Raw genomic sequence first — 23,557 nt, forward strand, 5'->3', positions numbered from 1 at the left:
ATCATCCAAGTGTCCCCCCCCCTTCACATCTTCATTTTTTCACATTTGTTCTTATAACACCCCATATAAACCTGCACAAATTCTTTGCTCATTCCGAAAGGGTGAGGAGGACTCAGATGGGAGAAGTGTTACAACTTGCTGAACATTTGCTCACCAACAAAGGGAAATGACTTGCAAATGCCTGAGGTTTTATGGCTGTCCTTAGAAAACGATGCATAATTTATGTGTCACATAAATATTGTAATTCCTTCATTTAAATGTCCTAATAACTTAAAGCACTGCATAATGAGGGCAAAACCTACCGTTTAGTATCAAACTGTACTTTTAAGTAGCATGGATATCCATACCTTCAAATATTCCTTTCTAGAATACACCCCTTCTTTCCTAGGATAGTTGGTTTTCACAACACGATAAGCCAAACTATGAGACCATGCAAATATGCAGGCTCCCAGAAAGAAGCTTTCTACCTCTTTCCTTTTCCTAGGCCTTTTTATTTCTCCTGAGCTGAGCTAAGGTTTGGCTTTGCATGTTATCTGAACCTGGGCTTGTGTTTTAATTGAAACTGAATCCTATAAATACTGTAGTGTTGTGTGTTCCAAGTTCTCAAGTCCAGGAGGTGGGAAGATGGCTTGTTCTGGACAGGGTTGCACTCCCTTGGAAGGTAGCAAGTTTGCAGGTTTAGGATACTCCTGGATCCAACATTGTCACTTGAGGCCTAGGAGTGCCTATTTCTGGTTACAATTGGTTTGCCAGTTGTGGCCATTTTGGGGCAGTGATGACTTGATTATAGTACTCTACGCTCTTGGAACGTCCAGATTGGATTACTGAAATGTGCTCTGTGTGATGCTGCCCTTGAAGACAACTTGGAAATTTCAACTGGTTCAAAATGCAGTGGCTGAGACTGCCTTTGGAACTCATATGACTCATTTCAAAAACAGTTGCATTGGCTGCCAGATCTGGCAGCCAATGCAGCTGTTTTTGAAATGGGTCTTCTTCTTCTTCTTTGAAGAAGATCCATTTCTGAAACAGCTGCATTGGCTTCTTAGAAGGCAATATCAATTCATGACTGCCAATGCTTCTCTTCTTCCTAAATGCCTCTTTCCCATGTGTATTGTTATGCACACCCCAAAACTCAAATGATGAGGTTTCAAGGATGCAGTACATACTCGGGTTTTGTTTCCTTTGAATGAGCTCACTTTGTAAAATGTATGTTTATTTACAAATATACAGCTGGAGCATAATATGGAGGTACACCATGAAACTACTACAATGGTTAGTCCAAAATCCTTTGTTCTTCTATAAAATCAGGAGGGCGTCATGTTGGCTATCTATTGGTTTACGGAGCAGCAAGAACCTTATGAGTCTTTCGGAGCCCAACTCAGTGCTCCATGTGTCTTCCTTATCCCTGTCTAAAACTGCAGCTTCTTCATAACCAGATTGATGGAATAATCTCCCTCAGGGCAGAGGAATGTAGGAGAAAAAAGACATGTCCTTGTCCAATAGTCTTGCCGTTTCCTCATTATTCAAGGAAATATGGTCTTAACTACACTTGGTGCTTCTGGCAAACTATAACCTCATTTTACTTAACTAAACAAACGAAGAGTGTGCCTGGACAAAACTTGCCTTACAGGTTTCAGGCTCATCAACCCTCTTTCTTGGAACCAAGAACTACACAGTTGAAAGCTACCCTAAGCAGTGTTAGAAACTGAGATATGAAAGCTAGGAGCTAAATGGCACCTTAAACCTATGTTATGGGCACAACAATGGAATGTTTAGGCATGGGTTTTTTTTATAACAAGAATACAAAGCTGAAAAATGAATGAGCGGCAGCTAAAATATTATGTTCATTTTTCACATGGTCTAGTCCTTCTCCTGCCCACCTCCCTAATATTCTTAAGGGGTCTCTTCTCCAGCCTTCAGAGAGTAGGTCTTTTTCTGCCTCCCCACTTCCACCTTCCTTTGCTTCCCCTCTGCAATTTTAATCTAAAATCTTAGGTGCAGTACTGTGCCCAGAGCTTAGAAACTGCTTGTGTTAATGAAATTCCCTGTCGCAAAATGCACCTAGAACAATGTGAGTTTCAAACACTGACCCTTAAAGATAATCCAACCTAACATCCAAATCCAAAATCTAGTTATTTGCTGTAGTTGCTGGTCTGCATTGGTTGCTTATAGTTTTAGAATCTTGGTTGTTCTTGTTTTGGTTTTACAGCACTCTGCCCTGTGATTCCTTGTTGATGAAGGGCAGGTTAAAAATTACTTTGAATTAACTAACGGTATGTTGGGTCCTTGCATTTATTTATAGAAGGCACCCCTAATTCTTCTCATCCTTTTTTGCCAGGCTAACTGAACTCCCTCTTGTCACATTTTTTAAAATAAAAAAACCATTCTTCTAAAACATTCATGATTTATAGTAATTAAAAGTATTCAGGATGCACCAAAATGAATGAGGTATTTCCTTTTTTGGCTGGAGTAACTATTCTCTACTAATTCTGAATGTGCTGTTTGTTCCAACAATTTTTTTCAAATAGTCCCCACAAAATCTTGTATCTGATTGGTATATTTATATGTTTAATTAACTGAAAGATTTCTAGGCCTCGTTTCAAACAAAAGGTTTCACAGAACTCAGCTACATTAGTAAAGAAATAATGATTTGAATGTGCAGACAACAGACAACACCAGATGGCACCAGAGAGCTAGAAATTTTTATATGCAATTTTCCATAGGGTTTTTTTTCTCCTTTTGTTATAATGATCCAATTTCTGATTTATTTATAGTGGTTTTTCCCTATGTGTAGATCCACCCTCCATGTATCACACGAACAATATATACCAACAAAGAAGCCATAATACAGTTTTAAACCAAATAAAAGCAAACACTTCATTACCACTAGTAGGCAGCACCTACTAAGAGTATTCTGACATAATATGGCCATACCAAAAAGCAAAACACACCCACAGACAGGCCATTAAAGGCAACAGTAAAAAAAGTAGGCCTTTAAAACCCATGTAAATATTTTGTGGGATGGAGCGTGCTGAACTCCTCAAGGAATTGAGACCCATAACCGTGGGGCTACTGCGAAGAAATAGTGTGAATCTTCAGTCTGCTAGACAAAAAAAAAAGACCCATTGATTATTTCAAACTAAGATCTTATTCACCTACCTTCCATTTCTAGCTTCAGTTAATCATTGCTGCTCTGTTCTCCTTCTGCCAGTGTGGTATTGGGCTTAACTATTTGTTTTCGCTTTCTTCTTTTTCTTTGCATTTATCTAAATCTAACCTCATTTGTCCCCTTTCCCCCCACCTATCCGTTGTCCTTTAATGGTCATGGGTAACTGTGCTGAAAGTTGTTCAGTACTTACTGTTGATGAAGACATAGCCCATGGTGACTCCAAGAGCTCACTAGTTATTTTAGACAGGCAGTAACACGGAGGCACATAATTTCCTAAATAACACAGCAGTGAGAGCTAGAAGCTCAAAGCAGTACAAGGTTTATTGATTTTTTTAAAAGTGTCTTTGGAGGCATATTACAGTAAAGATTGAAAGCTAAAAATCCGAGTCCATGCTGAGCAAGGATGTGAATGGAAAGAGTTGTGCTTTGGTGTAGCCAAGAGAGAGGCTATTACTGACCGTGGTCAGAATAGAAGATGAAAGAAAAGTGATAAAAGAAAGACACCGAAGAAATGCCTAGCAGAGGTAATAAAGGTATTTTCCAGGAAAAAAAGTCTGCTTTCCCTTCCAATTTCTCTTACCTGTTACATTTCCCCATCTCCCAACAAATCTCATAAACCTTGGCAATAAAGACAATGTGTCTGGCTCTCAGGTAGGATGTTCCCCACTCAACTCTTAAGACAAGCAATACTTTAGATTCTGCTTAGTTGTTTGATTCTTCAAATCACTGCAACCTGAAACATGGACGCATGATTTGTCACACAAATATTGGCAAACAAATACAAGTAAACATATTTTCAGCCAAAGAACAAAGGTTGATATATTATTCTCCAGTTCTGCAATTTTCTCCTCCATTGGTAGCCAATCAGCATCAATTAATTGGGCCATATATTGGAAGAATTAGGCTTTCCTCATTTCTTCTTACCATGCCTTGGAGCATAAAATGCTAACAACTAAAATCCAGTAGTCTGATTGTCATTTCCTGAGATTCTTGGCCCAGGCATTTTGAACTGCCATATTTCTAGTTCATCAGCCAGATAAATGAAGTTTGCCACGTGGATGGAATTCAACTTGCAGTAAAAGCATTCAGTCTCTCTCGTCTCAAACGTAACTGAAGTAGGAACAGTATTAATCACAATTTAAACTGACTAGTAAAGGGCCATGTTCAAGCCCCAGATAATACTGTGTTGTAAATGAGGCTAATGGGGGAAATCTGTGCTTAGGGCTGCCAAATTTGCGTTCTGTTTGAAAAAGCTCCAGGTTTGCCTCCAAGACATTGTCTACAAACTGCTTTAGTTCAGCTCTCCAGGCTAGTTGCCCTTCACACATTAGTAAAGGTAAAGGTACCCCTGCCTGTACAGGCCAGTCTTGACAGACTCTAGGGTTGTGCGCTCATCTCACTCTAGAGGCCGGGAGCCAGCGCTGTCCGCAGACACTTCCGGGTCACGTGGCCAGCGTGACAAGCTGCATCTGGCAAGCCAGCGCAGCACACGGAACGCCGTTTACCTTCCCGCTAGTAAGTGGTCCCTATTTATCTACTTGCACCTGGGGGTGCTTTTGAACTGCTAGGTTGGCAGCCGCTGGGACCGAGCAACGGGAGCGCACCCCATCGCGGGGATTCGAACCGCTGACCTAGCAATCAGCAAGTCCTAGGCGCTGAGGTTTTACCCACAGCGCCACCCGCGTCCCACATTACATGGTGACAAAACCGGGTTTGCCACATAGAGTTGACAGGGAAAGGTAGCCATCTGCATTGCCTGTATTTGCAAACATTTCTGCTGTATTCACACTTTATATGTGTTCTTCCCTTCCCATTTTCTTTTCACATCCTATGCTTTCTCACAATTGTAAACTTTAAAAATTCCTTCTTTATTTATGAACCCATCCCACCCTCATACATACTTATCTCAATATAAGTACATATCATTGTATTGAATACTGAATAAAAATAAATTAATTTCTAAAAAGTTAAGGTTTGTTTGGGGAGCGGAGATAATCAATTTTGGATCTGGGATTGCCTTTTATTTTTTTATTTTTGAGCTGTGACCACACATCTAAAAGCACTCGAAGGCTGTATTGCAACAGCAGAGCAAGTTCCAGGCTTTATGGGTTTTCCCAGCAAAAACACCCTCATTAGGCCAACTTAAAATGTGCTTTCTGCAACAGTCTTCTTTCCCTTTCTCTTCACAGTCATCCTCCTTCTTCCCTCTCACTCATCCCTTCTGCCATTACAGCCATTCTACAGTGGAGGAGGCATTGGGCAAGAGAACAGGATTTGTAGAGGACGACCAGAGCACGCCAGGCACTCCTGTCCTCCACTGCCTCCCGCAGTTTGGTCAAACTCATGCTGGTAGCTTCAAGAACACTGTCCAACTATCTCATCCTCTGTCGTCCCCTTCTCCTTGTGCCCTCCATCTTTCCCAACATCAGGGTCTTTTCCAGGGAGTCTTCTCTTCTCATGAGGTGGCCAAAGTATTGGAGCCTCAGCTTCATTATCTGTCCTTCCAGTGAGCACTCAGGGCTCATTTCCTTCAGAATGGATAGGTTTGATCTTCTTGCAGTCCATGGGACTCTCAAGAGTCTCCTCCAGCACCATAATTCAAAAGCATCAATTCTTCGACGATCAGCCTTCTTTATGGTCCAGCTCTCACTTCCATACATCACTACTGGGAAAACCATAGCTTTAACTATACGTACCTTTGGCAACTATACGTACTGGCAAGGTGATGTCTCTGCTTTTTAAGATGCTGGCTAGGTTTGTCATTGCTTTCCCCCCAAGAAGCAGGCGTCTTTTAATTTCATGACTGCTGTCACCATCTGCAGTGATCATGGAGCCCAAGAAAGTAAAATCTCTCACTGCCTCCATTGATTCCCCTACTATTTGCCAGGAGGTGATGGGTCCAGTGGCCATGATCTTAGTTTTTTTTTATGTTGAGCTTCAGACCATATTTTGCACTCTCCTCTTTTCTTAAGCTAAGCAAAGACAGGCATCATGTATCAGTAGTTTTTGTTTTTTTAATTGATTTGCAGATTGGTGAATTTTCTCCTAAACCATTTAAAATAAACCTGATTGCTTGATAAATATTGGCCTGCAGTATTTTTTTGTCTTAGTTGCATTTGTGCAACTGAGCACATGGCAGAAATATTTTTAGCAAGGCACTTTATTGCTCAGTGTTTTGCCATGTAGACTATATAACTATAGACTGAATTTGTAAATAGTTTGCATTCCCATACACTGTGGATGATGTTAATTGCTCTGCTATTTGTCTAAATGACTGCTATTGCTATTAACTGCTATGTGTGCTTACTAATTAAAGAGAAACTGCGCGCATATAATTTATGTTGGTTTTGCCTCAATACAGGCTATCCACTTTGTGACTGTTCAAACACAGAGTTTTTCTTTACTGGAACTCATGATGAAGGACCTACTTTTTTGGCATACAAAAGCATCTGGAATGATATTCCAGTAACAAATCAATTGCAAATAAAATGACGTACATATAGGTTGACCTCATTGCTTACATTAACCCATAGGATCTTAAAAACAATTTCTGCAATCTCACAGAGGCATTAAAGGCAATTTACAAATGACAACAACAGTTCCTCTTGCATAAGAATGAAGTTATTCCTCAACGTCACTTATTGGGAAATTAGGAATCGATTATGGAGATATGTAGGAAATCCATTATCAAAAACAGGAGGTGGAGTGGCGATTGTGGTACTTTAGAGTCTTCTCTGGTAACATCTGTCATGAGCATTTGAAGGTAACCCCCTGCTTCATTTATATCCCTGAAATAGGCCAACCAATGGGAAGTTGGTATGTATATGTTCAAAATTCAAAGATTGTCAACACATGTTGCATTCTATATCCGTCCCCCCCCCCAGACTGATTCTGAGTGGCCTGGTAGTTGCAGAGAGAGGGAAGGGGTTAATGTTGTCCCATTGTCATGGACAGACCACTTGTGGGTGAGGCTTAGACAGACAGTGGCAGGTGAAGACCTGCATGTGTGGGGGTCCAGTTAGGATAGCCTGCCCCCACAGAGTGATGGAATATGAAGGATTCCTGGATGCCCTGGGGGATTTTCCAGTTGGTATAGCGATGATCCTTTTGAGCCCCTGGTCCCGCTTTACAACAAAACGATGGAGAGAGCGATTGACATGATTGTTCCCAAGTGCCCTCTCAGTCACTGCAGAACCTGATCTGCTCCTTGGTTGCCTTTGGGTGGTGAAGCAGGCTGGAATGCAGGTGACACAAATCTCATAGTGGATGATGTGGCATTCGCACAGGGCCCCCGGTCGTTCCACGGACTATTGACCCTGCACCACCGTGGCTTATTCTTCCACTGCCACCAACCAGGTCTCCCCGGTAATATATTCAGACTCAGTCAGGTTGTAACATATTAACAAAGATTCCAGTTTATTGTGAATGCAAACAAGTTTTAAATACTTTGTAAAACTGTAATCCAATTCACTCTCTCTGTCTCCCCCTGTCTCTAACTCACTCTGACTCCTATGCCTCCCACCCACAAGAAACCAACCAAACTAACTGCCAAAACCCCTGTGTTGAGCCTTAAACACAGTTAGGGTCCGCCCCTGGGCTTTCTTATTGGTCAGCCTATTAACCCTTTCTCCCCCCCCCCCCTCAGTACAACATCTCCATAACGAGTGGGCAAACGCCACAGATGAGTACATGGTAAAGTGCATGATTTCATGTATCAGGTGGCAGCTGCAAATAAACGTGTCTAAAAGTGGATGTCTGGCTGTGCTCTTTAGGCTGGGGAGTAGGCTGGTTGAAGGTTCAGAAACTGGAACAACAGACCCTTCAGACGTGTGCTGTGACAATTTTGCAAAGCACTTTGAGGATAGTTAGTCAATTAGTTCTTAACCTTGGAATTGCAGTTGTTGCAGATCTTAGAGAGGTGTCCACAGCACTGCCTGGTCATTTCAGCTGGGATTAACAGCAAGCCAGGAAGGTCTGATTTGGTGGAAACAGGTTCTGAATGCTTCACTGGAGAGGTGTATAATCCCCACCATGTTGAAAGCTGCAGTGGCACATTTCCTCCTCAAGAGATTTAGTCCATTGCCAACATTCTGTTCCTGGGCATGATGATTGAGTGGGTGATTGCTGTGCAATGTAAGGGTGTACCTAGATGAAGCTGGTTATCTAGGCCCATTTGAAGATGTTGGTGCTGATAATGGGCGGTTCCTGTGTCCAGGAGTTGAGAAGATGTCCTGCATTGGATGGGCTTGCACTCCACTTGTAGAACCCAGTATGTAGTGTGCAGTTATTCCTGGAACCTACATTGCCACTGGAAGTACTGGTGGCAGTGGTGGTGGGTAATGCTGATTTCCAGCTCTGACTGGTTCACTAGCTATATCCCTCCAAGGACCAAGAACTGAGCAATGAGATGTGGAGGGGAAGAGTGAATGGCAAGTATGCATGCTTTGTGTGGTGTTGTGTGCATTTGTGTGTGTGAGAGAAGTAGCAAGTGGACACACCTACTGGCAGGTGTTTCGGCCCCATCCACCATTGGCAAGTGTCCCCTGAAAGATTATCCACGAGGGATGTTGGAGCTGAAAATGTTTTCTCACCCAAGATACAAAACATCTTTGTTGGAGCAATAATGATGAATTAATTGAATATATGTATCTCCTTCTATTTTATCTCTAGACATGTTTTCAAGAAGTGAATCATAGGTTCCTTAATGCACAGCACCATCATAATTGCCTTTATTCTATTCTCTTGACCAAATGAATTTCCTAATGATTAAGAGAAATATGTGCAAGGCACATTGTACAACTTATATGTGTACTAATCACTCTTTTTTCTGAATTATGTCTTTCAGAAAACACACTTGAGAATGTTTGCCTTCAGTAGCAAATGTATGTCATTATGAGCAATTATTTCCAGAGTTCTTTAATTAATGATCCTGCAGTTACCATCTTCGTACTTTGGTAATTATAGTTTGAAATAGTAATAATGATATTGTTATTTACTCGTATGTTACCAGAGAGATTTAAAATGCTTAATGTTTCAATATTTCTAGTTGGAAGAAGTGAGGCGCAGGGACATTGTGACACTTTCCATACAACTAGTCAAACAGCACTCCATCAGCATTTTAGCCTTTATGCGATATTACTTTTCAGAGAAAATAGAATTAAATATTGCCTTTATCATTGGGTGAGTAAGGAAGCAGCCCTGCTGTAGACATTCTGGTGTTTTGTTTAGAAATAAAGCAAACAATGAAAAAGAACAGATTAACATACTCATAAGGTAAAGGGACCCCTGACCATTAGGTTCAGTCGTGACCGACTCTGGGGTTGCGGCACTCATCTCGCTTTATTGGCCGAGGGAGCCGGCGTACAGCTTCCGAGTCATGTGGCCAGCATGACTAAGCCACTTCTGGCGAACCAGAGCAGCACACGGAAACTCCATTTACCTTCCCGCCGGAGCAGTACCTATTTATCTACTTGCACTTTGACGTGCTTTCGAACTGCTAGGTTGGCAGGAGCAGGGACCGAGCAACGGGAGCTCACCCAGTCGCAGGGATTTTGAACCGCCGACCTTCTGATCGGCAAGTCCTAGTCTCTGTGGTTTAACCCACAGCGCTAGCTCTGTGGTAAAACAGCTGCTTTTTCATGTAGAATATTCCAGCCTCAGTCCCTGGCATCTCAAGGTAAAGCTGTGAATGTTCACTGGAGATCCATTGCCAGTTTTCATAGACCACACTGTCTTGATTTAGTATAAGGCAACTTCATATGTCCTTTCATTGCTGTGGTTATAGGCAGTGCTGTTTTTCTAGAAAAAGAGGTGCCAGAACTCACCATGAACACCTCTTATTGTTAGTCAAAATATACCCAGTAGGGGACCCAAGACCTTCCTAGAATGCCTCCACATTCCAAGTAGGAATTATAGCAATGCTGCAAACATATTGCGGTTTTAGTATTGGAAAATGTGACATCCCAGCAACAAAAGGGGATCTTTAAGAGAATATATGCAAACTAGAATATAACACACACTGACAGGACAGTTCACAAAAGTGTCTTGTGTCCTTGAAGTAGTCTGTATTCCATAGACCAGATAAGTGACCCCAGGCACAAGCAGAATCTGAGTAGTCAGTGCATGTGCAGTACAGTACACAAGTTCTGTACCTACTCCTAGCACTTCCTTATTCTCTAAATGTTAAATGTTAGATTATTGTGAAATGCTTAAGAAGAAAATAACTCTTCAAACATCACAGGGGGATTTGATTTCTCTCTCTCTCTCTCTCTCTCTCTCTCTCTCTCTCTCTGTCCTTTCTGCCAGAAGTTCTGAACCTTGTACGGTACTGCGTCAGTTCATTGTGTATTGGTTTCAGAATGAGTCTGTAGTTCACTAGTGAGGTTTAAACACAAGTACTTACTGTTTTAAAATCTTTACAATCTATCGGTCAACCAGATATTTCCCGTGAATGGTACCTTTTGCTATTTATGTTGCCACGTCACAATAACCCTCTTCAGGTGTTAACATAGCAATCTTATTCAACACAGGAGTGGAGACTCTTGGGAGTCAGGGCATACCAAGTAACCCTGCCCCAAGCTTTTGCATGAACAGTGCGACCAAATGCAGTGTTGAAGCCTTTGCAAGTACAGGTGTAGAGTGAAAGCTTCCAGGTGACTTAGAAGCAGATCATATAGAGTTCTGGTTTGTGTAGAAGTCTTTGTGTGTATTGCTGTGCAAGTGAAGACTCCCTCACTAAAGATGGTTGCACTATTTCTTCAGAGTGTTGGGTCTGGGTTACTTAGTGTGTTTCTGCTCCTGTGTTCAATAACAGTAAAGGATTAACACTTTAGGAGGGCTAATGGCGTGCATAGTATATGCCTATTTATCAGATAATTGACTTCAGCATTTATTGTTATGACAGCACCCTTGCTTTCTTTCAACCAAGTTCATGTGTACTACAAAAAGAGATTAAATATTACATATGGAAAGCAGTGATGGACGATTTGAACCTCACCATTGAAGCACTCCCTACTAAGGTAAGCTCACAAAATAGATGTAAAGTAACAGTATTCAAAACAGAAATATAAATTGGGAGTGGTGAACCTGCGGGCCTGAACTGGCCCACTAAGCCACTGCAGGTTAGCCCACCAGCCCCTGGCAAAAATCACCCACTCCATCACAATGCTGAGCTGATGACACAGCACAGTGCTGCAATTGAAAAATCACCCCATTGCCATGCTGGGCTGAGAAAGAGGTGATTTAAATAAGTGTGTGCTGTTTGTGTGACAAATGTTTATTTGTGGATGCTAACACCCTCTCCTGTGGAGGTTAAAGAAATCAAAGCCATGGTCATGAACAGAAGGGAATAAAAAATATTTGCCAGTAGGAAGAAGACCTGAGGACATTTCATTTTGTTTCTTTTCAACATGATTTTAAACACATGCATATAAAGGCCATAAGAGAGCAAGACACCACTCTTACTTTTAAACCCTATTTAAATTTCTTCCAAAAGCAAAATTCAAAACACTGTTTTGAAGGATATGAATAATTCTATGAGAACAAGGGTGTGGATTAGATATTAAGTTGAATAAAAAAGGCAAGAAATCATTGGGAAACACAAATATTGTAGTAAAATGTATGCAAACAAGGCCACAATGTCCATAGTGAACAGTGCACAAATGGCTAAACTCAGTATTTTAAATGTTTCTACTTCTGACACAGTCATTAAATCAGATCTTGCAGTTTAGATTCCTCCCTCACTCTAAATCAAAGAAATGTAATCTACATACTATTGCACTGTGTATAATACTTTCCAAAATAATTGCATAAGCATATAAGGCTAAACATTAGGAAGAACTTCCTGACAGTAAGAGCTGTTCGACAGTGGAATTTGCTGCCAAGGAGTGTGGTGGAGTCTCCTTCTTTGGAGGTCTTTAAGCAGAGGCTTGACAACCATATGTCAGGAGTGCTCTGATGGTGTTTCCTGCTTGGCAGGGGGTTGGACTCGATGGCCCTTGTGGTCTCTTCCAACTCTATGATTCTATGATTCTATGATAAGGCTGCAATCCTATGGACACTTACCTAAGGGTAAGCTCCACGGAACAAAGTGAAATATATTTCTGAATAAAAAGGCATAGGATTGCATTCATTGTTAATGCTATGGGGTCATGTCAAACACTTTGATAATTAAAGGACTGTAAAAATTAATTGCAATTTGTTATTTCCTTCCTCTCTTAACCGCAAGTGTTTAGTTATCAGAAAAAGATTATTGGCAAATTTTCCAGTAACACATTTCTCAGACAATCCACTTCTGCATGATTGATTCCAACATTTCCCCTTTGTCTTCTTCAATTGTCCTTTCTCTGAAGACATTTGAATCTTTAAAGCTATTTTAATATTTTTAATGTCTACCATTTTAAATAAAGCACAAAATAACTCTTTTCCTAAAAGCATGATTCAGATATGATTCAGTTAGCACTGCAGGGCAGATATGCTAAAAGGCTGCCCACTTTCAGCTTTCTTCAACACCCATTTGAGAAATTGCAGATTTACGGTTAATTTTAGTGGCTGCCAAATTGCACCCATCAGATGTTAAGACCTTCCCAAAAAGCTCAGCATTTAGGTTTCCGTGATTTCTAATTTCACCTTTTGAGCAATGGGAAGATGGGAAGAAATCTTAACAGTTTATCATCACTCAATTCTGAAACTGTTGCTTACAAAGCTATTACTTTTGTTTTTCAGATTGATGCTACTTTATATACTGCAGACTTAAAAGATTTTGTGAGTCCATTTTGTAATTCAAATTTATTTCATATTAATATGTTGTATACCACCTGCAAAAGACAAGTTCCTCGCCATCTTGGGGGGAAAGGCAGTGTGTGGGGTGCTGCAGGGATCTGTCTTGGGCCCATTGTTGTTCAACATATTTATAGATGACTAGGATGAAGGAATTGAGGGGATTCTCATCAAATTTGCAGATGACACCAGACAAGGAGGAGTAGCCAATGCCACTAAAGACAGAATTGGGATTCAAAATGCCCTTAATATCTTGATACAGTATGGCTTTTCTTTATGTTCTTATGAACAGGGGCGAAGGAAGGCTAACCAGCACCTGGGGGGGGGGGCAAACCACCCGCAGCACATGCGTGGTGACACTACGTATGGCGCATGCGCAATGCCATTACATACGGCGCGTACACATGCGCCATATGTAGTGGCGTTGCGCACGCGCCACTGGGTATTTCACCGACGGCACCGCTCAAACGCCATACGGACAGCAGTGGGATCCTCCGCTCATGGCGGCGGCTCATGGCACTGTGCCCAGGGCGGCGGGGCAACCCTCCCTTGGGGTGCCTTCTTGTCATCCCCTTCAGAGTGGCACCCCTGCCCCCTTCCTCCGCCACTGCTTATGAGGCAACTTAATGGCCAACATCAATTATCAATGGACAATTTCACATGAAACCATCATTTCTGATACTTACTGAAAATGACTGGCAACGGAAGAACTACCCTGAAATTATCTTAGTTTAGTTCTGATTCAGATTTAGCAATCCTAATGGTTTGAGGATTTATTTTTCACTATAATATTCCCCACCTCAAAATTATATTTTCTTAATGTTATTTATATTTTTATCCCATCCTTTCCCCCCAAAGTTCAGAGCTTCTCTCTATTTCCCCACCTTCCCCATTATATCTGAAGGAAAAACCCTGTGGGTGGCATGTTCGTTCATGTTCATTCATTTCAGTTAGCCTAGTCTGAGCAAAACTTTGTTGAATACCACTCTGTGAAGTAGGCTGAGAGAGACTGGGCCAAAGTTGCCTAGATGTTTTTCAGGAGCAGGGTTTTGCACCTGAATCTCCCTGGTCTTAGTTTGGCCCTCTCAACACTAGTCACACAAAATATATGTCTATTGTTTTACTGTAAGTGTAGCTTTCTTTCACGGTGGGCTTTTGAAGCAGTAAAACCATACAAGTCTATAGTCAAGCTTTATTCCTTAAATCATTTTTACCCCACTCTTCAACAAAAAAAGGCTCTCAAAGCAGCTCCCAAATCAAGGATGCAAGCAATAAAATGGCAAATATATTTTACAAATGACTCTTCTGTTTACAGATGTAATGTGTGAGGCAATTATAATTATTTGTGTGGCAGGAACTTGTGCAATAATAGTTATTGAGGGGTGAGAGGGTCATTTCTCCCCCTCCCCCCATGATCATACTCTGAATCAGGCAGGATGCCCTGAATTCAAGGGAAAGGCCATGTCTGAATGAGACTTGAGAAGTTTCATATTATAAACCCATTGATTTTCCCTTCTTTCCAGAGTGACTGTAATTTATCGGTGGTGAAATGCTTTCAGCTTGAGATGGAAGTAATTTCGTATGAATATAAATTTGAAAATGATACAAAGCTACAGAACAAAGTAAATAACATAATCGATAATGTTAAATACCTTTTGGAAAATGACAAACAGGTGAGTTTAGCCTACGGGCAAAATTGCATGTCTGTTGCACTGTAGCCACATTAAAGGAATTCCTAACAGACTTTTCTCCCTTGCAAAGCAACTCAAGATTTAGATCAGAAAATGGAGAGAAAGGAATGAACTGTTGAATCCTTGCATGTAGTTTTTCCCCAATTTATTCCTTTAGGCTTCCAAGTAGGGACAGGCAAATTTGACAATTTTGGTTTCTCGCAGTTTCTCACTTTTCCAGGCATAAGTTCATTTCTCCACATTTCCTCATCAATTTGCATTTAAAAACAGAGCAAATTTCTCCTAATCTGCACATTTTTGTACACACTTTACATGAATAAATGCATTTTGTATGCATAACTTGGCTGGAGAACCACATTGCAAAAATTCAAAGGATGGCTGTATTTTGGTTTGTGTTTGGCTTCCAAAAGCTAAAATCAGGTGTGTTTGTTTTTCAATGCAAACTAAATTGAATTCCCCCCAACCCCTACTTCCAAGACTATGTTTACAAGAATGTGGCTTTGGGCTAGAAATCCATTATTCCATCCAGATCCTCTCAAATCTATTGTAAGTTATCCTGATAACTTACAATAGATAATATTTTGCCATTTCTACGTTCATACCAGCCCAAGGATCCCAGTCTAGAATGTTCCTGTGGACGACAATTCGCTAGAAACCTTTCTTGTAGAATAGGTGAATTCAAGATATGTAGCGGAAATGTACCCTTTGCAGAAATGTTACAAGGAATTGAAAAGGGGAGCTTGTGAAAGTGAAATCCCTAGTTCTGCTCTGTGTGTGGAGATGCAAGTTGAATAGGGCCTGGCTTTTAGCCTATTTATAGCAGTTGAGGATCAGAGCTCAGTCAGCTTCTGCCTCCATTTCACCCTTTCTCATCAAATGAGAAGGAAGGAAAAGAGGGTGGTTGCAGTTGGGAGTACTCTCCCAGCACCACTCTCAGTGCCCATGCCCTCCAGCATCCCACCTTGGATGGAAAGTACAATTCCTGCTGAGAAGGGGACATTCTCCTTTAGTTGTACATGGAAGACCTGCTGCTGCTGTCTCAACAGGAAGCAGGAAAAAGGGCACTGCTTCCATCAAGAAAGAAGGCCCCACCAGGGCATACTTTTCCATTGGTGTGAATGGCACTCCACAATCCTCCAGGAGATTCCTTCTGCCCAGGGAAGTGGGGTGGGCTGGGAAGGGGAGACCCTGCTCAAGCACTTTCGGGGGCGGGGATTTGCATGCATTCACTTCAGATCTGCAGAAATCTCTTAAGGCTACATGCACATGCTACTGGTTTATGTGCAAAGCCCTGCTAACAGGAATTGCAGACATTCTAGAGAGTGGGAGGCATAGTATGCTGAAAATAATAATAATAATAATAATAATTTTTATTTATACCCCGCCCTCCCCAGCCAAGGCCGGGCTCAGAGCGGCTTACAAGCAATAATAAAAACAAGATGAATGATTACAACTTAAAAACAAAAGTAAAATACAACATGAAAATAATGTAACATTAAAATATTAAAATGTAGCCTCATCGCAGGAGGAGAAGGAAAAGAAAAAAAGAGAGGGAGGGAGGGAATCAAACTGGCTCCAAGCCAAAGGCCAGGCGGAACAACTCTGTTTTACAGGCCCTGCGGAAAGAGATCAGATCCAAATGTGGTCACAAGGATGTTAGTGGCTGACCAGAAATCCCAAACCAAGGACCTGCCATAAGGAAGAAATTTGTCTGTCATGTCTCTCTTGGGTCTTACTTTCCTCTCAATGTTTTTTTAACGAATTGCTTTAACAATGCTAACTTTTTTTAACCTTTCATTTTTACAGGAAACAAAAACATCCAAGTGGCAGCAGTGTGAAACATTTGCAGAAAAAAACTACACAGATTTTTTAAAGAACTTCAAAACTTTTGCACAAATGTGCTACACAGAGTTAAAAGCCAAATGAGATTTCACTGTAGCAGGAAGGAATAACTTATTGCCTCCTAGAATTGAAGAACTAGGAAAATAGAACAGGGTCAACGTAGAACAGGTGGTGGTAAGTTAACACCATTACAAACTTGGCAAGAATCCTGCAATTGAATCCTTCAGTATACCTTAAAAAAAGATTACCCATTTACAAAATAGGGCTAACATTGAGCCTCTTTATATTTGGCTTCTATAATGTGGATTCTGGAGTCCTTAACAAGCCATTGTAACTTAAAATTCCCAGGAAGTTTGAAAGGACCATATGGTGCAGAAGAAGAGAGTGTGAACCACACGAAACAGCCTGTGATGCATTGTTAGCCTATGTGTAGGGAACCTTGGCCCTCCAGATGATGTTGAACTACAACTCCCATCATACTTTGTGATTGGCCATGCTTGCTGGGGCTGACAGGCATTGCAGTGCAGAAACATCTGAAGGGCCAAAGGTTTCCCCATTCTGGGGTAGATGGTATTAGATGGATACATGTTACAGAGCAGAAAAGTAGCCGTATGTAAGGGGGCTGAGTACTTAATACCTCCCATCATATGTTTTGTGTGGCCCCGTCTCATTAGTTCTGTGGATTTTTTAATTTATTTTGTGCTGTTTCGTATCAACTTTATGTGAAGGTGATTGCTCTTGAGGTGGACACTCTTATCAAGGGTGAGGGTTATCAAGCAGAAGGAATAACTTTAAAGGAATCAAATGACTTCATAAAGAGCCTCTCCTGCATTTTAAACAACTGGGACATCTGTTTGATAGTTAATAATATCTGAGTTTCACATTTTTATGGTCACACTCGGATTAATAGTTTGAGAAAATATGATATCCTTGTAAATGGGGAGATGAGTGAGAGATTCCAGTCACATTATATTCTCCTCAAATGCAGGAACAAGCCTTGTTGAGCTGTGAATGGTCTCTCATTGGCACTTAGCTATCAACATGGTCAATTAAGCAAACTTAGCCACTGTGGAAAGAGTGGTTGTTTGCCCATTAAACAAGAAGCCCGGTTATTCAGAAGTAGGAATGAAGGGCAAAAATGAACTCTTAACAACCTTAGCTCCTCGAAGATCTGCCTGAGGCCAAATTATTAGATGTTAGCCACCTAACAATCAATTTTTCATTTTTGATAACATAATCAGCTTGCAGACTTGGCAAATTTTCTAAAGAGACGATGGTTATTCAATCTTCTTTCTCCTATATTTAGCCCTTATGAGTGTCCTTGAGTACCATATTTGCTGCATAGCAGAACATACATCAACCTTACAATTAACTAGAAGTCACATTTCTTCCAGCCTTTGAGATTGCTGATGGTGCTATTGCAAATATTCGTAGTTTGCCCAGACTGTTTCATCTTTCCAATTAATAAGAAAAATATCCTTTGTATTATGAATGTAAATATATTTAATAAAGGTGAACCATGGACCAGGCTACAACCCCACTTACTTTGGAAATTACATTTTTCCACCTTCCCTTTTCTGGTTCTATAATTTTGTTGTGGTCTCCCATCTCATCCTGGCAGTCCAGAGATAATAATGCTCATCCTCTCCTAGCTATAGAACCAATTTACCAGTTCCTAACACAATGGGTGGGGAGAAGACCCAGCCCCAAACCATTCCTTCATTTTTATTTATTGCATTTATTTATTCATTACATTTATATACTATCCATATTACAAAGTCTTCAGGGCCATTTGCAGTGCAGTGGAGATGCAGTAAAATGTGTAAACAATAAATCTAATTATAAGCAGTACAAAACAGCAGTAGAGAAAACATATAAAAGCCAGCAAAAATACAGCAGCATTCACTCCATTTAAAACCACTGTAGACAGCAGCGGCTGTCAAAGTTCAGGCTTGATGACCCGAGTCTGCACTAAGAGACAGCCAAGATGGTCTCTGGACTCTTTGGCAGCTTTGGCTTTTGTAGCTGGTGTTAGTCAGGGCCCCATCCTCCCAGGCCAGTGGGAAAAGGCCTTCCAGACTCACAGCCAGAATATTATGGAACAAATACTAGACCTGAATTTGGAAGCAACAAGTCTTTGGCCATAGTGTGGCCACTGAGGGTGGATCCACACCATACATTCAAAGCACTCTTATATCACTTTAATAGTAATGGAAAATACTGGGAACTGTAGTTTGTTAAGTGTGCTGGGAATTGTGGCTCTGTCAGCGCCCTTAGCAATCAACAGTTCCCAGGATTCTTTGCCAGAAGTAACGTGGTTTAAATGTATGGTATGTACGCAGGCTGACACTGTAATTGCCTCCACACACAAATTATTCAGGAAAGTATCTCTTCTGGTTGTGTAAGATAACATACAAGAATGGAAATACCTGCAAGGCAATCTCACAGATTCTTCTAGATTTGCTGAAACTTTTATGCCTTTGGGGATGCCGCAGGAATATAAAAGAGCTGTCTCAGATTGTGGTCTAAATCCCTCAGCAAAAATGATGGTTAAAGACACACAAAGGTCATTTTATTGCTTTTAATGATACTGAAAGCTTATTCTGTAGTGTAAATTAGCAATCTGGTATGATCAGATTACAGTGATCTATCATTACATTGTTGATAACCTTAGATTTTGCTTCTTTCATTCCTCATTATCATGGTCTTGCACACAGTAAGACACTTCTGAGGTTTGCCAATGCAACTCCTCATTTGGAAAGGTATTCCTAAGAGACCTGACAGATTATGTGAAAGTACAGGACTGCTGATGAATCTCACTAAAATGACAGGTTTCTATTATGTTGTCCATGTGATGTTCTCCTCCAGATGTGTGATGTTTTCTCATACTGAAGGAATGGGTTTCCAAAACCTAAAACCTGACTGAGCAGTCAGTCTGAAACAGGCCCCCAAATCCGCATTTTTCCTTCTCCAAGGGAGCATTTCTAAAATGCTTTAACTTGAGCTCTTGAGCAAATGCATAACAGGAACCCAGCTGTATAAACAAAGCGCTCTCACTTATCAGTCCATGGAGGCTGGTAATGACGGATGGCCTTGTCCATTCCAAAGTGGAGCAGGGATGGCACGTCTGGGTCTTATCTTACATCCTGACCACACTCTGACCACAGACCTAGTCCGGGAATGGCGCCAGGAGTGCTCTTAGAGTTGGTGACCTTCTTACCCCAAGATAAGGAATACAGGAACAGGAACACCCTTATATGGTCAAGAGTATAAGAAGAGGAACACCCTTTTATGGTTAAGAGTACCGGAGCAGGAACATCTGTGATGTCAACTTGTGTGTATAAGCTGACGTGGTTGGATTCCTGGGGAAGGGGGGAGAGGGTGCCTAGAGGATATATATACTGCATGAAATTTCTCATTTCTTTGGACTTGCTGTGAACTGACCAAGCAAGTGCCTTCTGCTATCCGGAGAGCAGAATAAACTCTTTCTCTGAATCAACCTTGGTGTCATTTGACTTCCTTTCTCCCTCCCAGGAGCAACGCAGACCCCACCAGTCAGTAAAGTCTAATAAGGCTACAATACCGGAGATACTCTGAAAAGGAGAGGGCATGAGATAATTCAGATTGGGGGAGGAGTGTGGGATGGCTGTGATTTAGGATAGAATGTCATATGGACAAGGGAGAATGGATGGAAGTACATGAAGCTTACTATCTACATTGAACAACAGTATGGATGATACCCACGTCTAAAGTGATTCAAATTGAAATTGACTCTGGAATTGCTCTGCTTGAGACAAGCTTTTTAAGGCACCCTTCAATCAACATTAAGCTTTTAAAGTCACATTGATTTCTAAGGACAGTTAATATGCTTAAAGCCACAGCAATCAATTGGACTAAGTCTTTAACCTGGTCTAGATTAAAGCAGGAGTGAGGAGCCACCACTCCACAGGCATGATTCAACTAATAGGACTTCACCATCAGGAACACAAGATTTGTTCCTTGTCTCCTCCCCGTGCACAGAACATGCTCCTATTGGAACGAATGAAAGCCTGCTCTCAAACCTAACAGCTATACAGGAGACCTTTATAAGGCAGGAAAATGTTAACTCTTCAGTGCTCCATTTATTATTATTATTATTTTGGAAGCAGCTGATTTCAAGCTTAATAACTGCATGGGAGAGGCAGGACTCAGCTATACAACGCAAATGAAAATGTTTTAAGTGTGTTTTAAGTGCAATATACAATGTGACACAAGATGGCGATGGTGAGCCTTATGGAAAATTCCATGTATATTTGTAAAAAAGCAGTTTCAGAACGGTTTTTATATGTGTCTAGATTCCACCGCAATCTCCATGAGGATCACTCCCAATGCAGCAATTAAGTGAGGGATACGGAGCTCAAATTCTTTTGTCAAGCCTAAGTGTGTGAGTTTTTAGTGTGGATACATGTGGGTTTTATGTGTTGGTGGGTATGATTGGGAATGTACATGAATTAATGCATGAATGTAGATGATACGAATGTGTGTAAGAGAGAGGGTGGTCTTCTCTACTTTTTGCATTAGCTGTGTCCATCAGTGGCCTGAGGGAATGTGGTCCATGAGAGTGAAAAGTTTCCCCACTCCTGCTCTAACAAATCTTATTGCTGGTAAAGGTGTGTCCCCATCTGAGCTAATGTCAGATTTTAGGGAAATTGTCAGAAATACTGAATTAGGACATCTGCAGTGCAGTTGGTGACTCTAATGTCAAAGTTTCTTGTATTTTCATGAAAAGAAGCTCAGATTTGTTTCTAGATAAATAGAGACATTAGCAAAGCAGGTACTGTTTATGTCCTCCTGGAAAGCTTTTGTCACATGACTGTATACAATTTTTTTATCTAGATATATAATTATCCATTGTCCTAAAGCCTGCTTAAAAATACATTTCTATTGAAAGAAGATTTTAGCAGGACAAAGGCTGCCCTCTTAACTTTATTATTCTTTTCTTTAATCTAAAACCTTGATTTCCCCAGTGTCATTATACACAGCCCAGAATTATTTCATTTAAATTCTCCTTTATAGAATTTTCTGTAGGTGATTATGCCATATCCCATCCTATTGTTCTTCATGCTGTCTCGTAGGGTAGTCATAGAAAATTGAACAGGGATTAAAGCAATGATAATATTCTATTCATCTTATTCTTAAAGCCTGTAAGCTTTAAATAGAGGACAATATCATTGAAGCTCCTAGTTCCCTGGGGGGAAATCAGCATATAAAACTCTATGGGCAGGGTATAACTTTTGAGATTAAACATTTTAACTAAATTTGTACATACAGCTTCAAATTTTCCCCTTTGTGACAACGAAGAGTAAATATTTTTTGTTTTTTATATATATTAATAGAAGTCCCCAAACAGTTCTGTTTTAAATTTTTGTATGTTTGTTTCCAGGACTGCACAGCAGTTCAGTGAGAACAGAAGCCTGTGGAACTTATGAACAGTTATAAAAGCTTATAACCAGGTGGTCTGTTGAGACTCCAGCCATCTGGTGAGAGATAAAGGCACAGCATAATTAAATATAACAATTATGGAGACAGGATTTGGGATGGGGTGGGGACAATGGTTGCAGCCAAATTCTGCAAATAAAATAAAATGGGGACAAATGAGGTAAAGCAGAATCATTTCCTCATAATCTGTCACTTGCGCTGTCTGAGCTGTAAGCATTGTTTGTCATCTACAATTGCTGCATGTTCAGTTACTGGACATGATGTACAAGATCTGTGATTAGACTCTCCTGGTGCTTTTTCTTGTACAGACAAGCAGTCTTATTATGGGGCTGCTTTGAAGACTGCAGAAGAAATACTCTGGCAGAGGGCACTTAAGGGTTTCCTTCCATGCCCTTTCCCCCCATTCTGCATTGCTCCCCCTTGTCAAAGCCAAAGAACTCTGAATTTTTAACCACCTGCTTTAAAAAAACTCTCCAGTTCTCATGAATAATAATAGCACAGTTCAAAGTGTTGGTGCTGACCTTTAAAGCCCTAAACAGCCTTGGTCCAGTATACCTGAAGGAGCGTCTCCACCTCCATCGTTCTGACCGGACACTGAGGTCCAGCGCCGAGGGCCTTCTGGCGGTTCCCTCACTATGAGAAGCCAAGTTACAGGGAACCAGGCCGAGGGCCTTCTCAGTAGTGGCACCCGCCCTGTGGAACACTCTCTCACTAGATGTCAAAGAGAACAACAACTACCACACTTTTAGAAGACATCTGAAGGCAGCCCTGTTTAGGGAAGCTTTTAATGCTTAATAGGTTATTGTATTTTAGTGTTTTGTTGGAAGCCGCCCAGAGTTGCTGGGGAAACCCAGCCAGATGGATGGGGTATAAATAATATATTACTACTACTACTACTACTACTACTACTACTACTATTCATGTGGCTAAAACAGTCTTAAAATAAAGGGGACAATAGTCAGAAGACAGGACTTTTCACCACTAATTTCCTATGACCTCTTCACCATGTCACTGGACCATACAGGTCTTCTCTACTTCTGGTTTTTTCCCATGAGTACTAGGTCTTTACTTTGGAGTCACTTAAAAAAAACAACAACGGGGGAAAGGGCACACAAATTCTACAAAGATTCTTCAATGAAATGTGACAATTCTGTAAATAATATGAAACAGGCAAAAGATGCAAATATCTGTATACTTCCCCTGTTTGCATAATTTATTGTAATTCCAGAACCTGTGATTTATGCTCACAGAATTTGAATGTGAGGAGATGGTTTGCAATAATGCCACTACATGGTAGATCTATGAATTACAACCTTTATGTGATCAGAAACCTTTTCTGGGACAAGAGGACGCACATCCTGCAACCAGGACAAAATGGAGTTAAAGTCGTTGAGGTTCCTGCATGGCAGGAGATTGGACAAGATGACCCCAAGGATACCTTCCAAGTCTACAATTCTGCTGTAACCATATTAAATGACCTTGTGAGCAACCCACTTCCAGTCCCAGATGATGAACAAACATCTCTTGTGAGACGACTCATCATCAGTTTCTCCACAACACCACCCAAATATCTCTGTTCTGCTTTCAAAAGCCATTACTG

The 23,557-nt window shown here is 41.0% G+C and overlaps 1 protein-coding gene across 2 annotated transcripts in view; it reads left to right on the top strand.

The window, feature by feature from the left end:
• The window catches only part of IL15 (interleukin 15), a 75,256-nt gene extending 55,278 nt beyond the window's left edge, over positions 1 to 19,978 (top strand). For both annotated transcript variants that reach the window (XM_083457651.1, XM_083457650.1), the window contains exons 3-7: positions 9,015 to 9,123; positions 11,073 to 11,187; positions 12,893 to 12,931; positions 14,470 to 14,619; positions 16,444 to 19,978. In XM_083457651.1, the coding sequence (XP_083313777.1) occupies positions 9,050 to 9,123; positions 11,073 to 11,187; positions 12,893 to 12,931; positions 14,470 to 14,619; positions 16,444 to 16,563 (498 nt within the window). In that variant the 5' untranslated portion in view covers positions 9,015 to 9,049 and the 3' untranslated portion in view covers positions 16,564 to 19,978. The remainder of the gene's footprint in view (positions 1 to 9,014; positions 9,124 to 11,072; positions 11,188 to 12,892; positions 12,932 to 14,469; positions 14,620 to 16,443) is intronic.
• Positions 19,979 to 23,557: the final 3,579 nt, after the last annotated feature.

The sequence above is a fragment of the Podarcis tiliguerta genome, assembly GCF_965153285.1.
Source record: "Podarcis tiliguerta genome assembly, chromosome: 9".
In the NCBI taxonomy this organism is placed as follows: domain Eukaryota; kingdom Metazoa; phylum Chordata; class Lepidosauria; order Squamata; family Lacertidae; genus Podarcis; species Podarcis tiliguerta.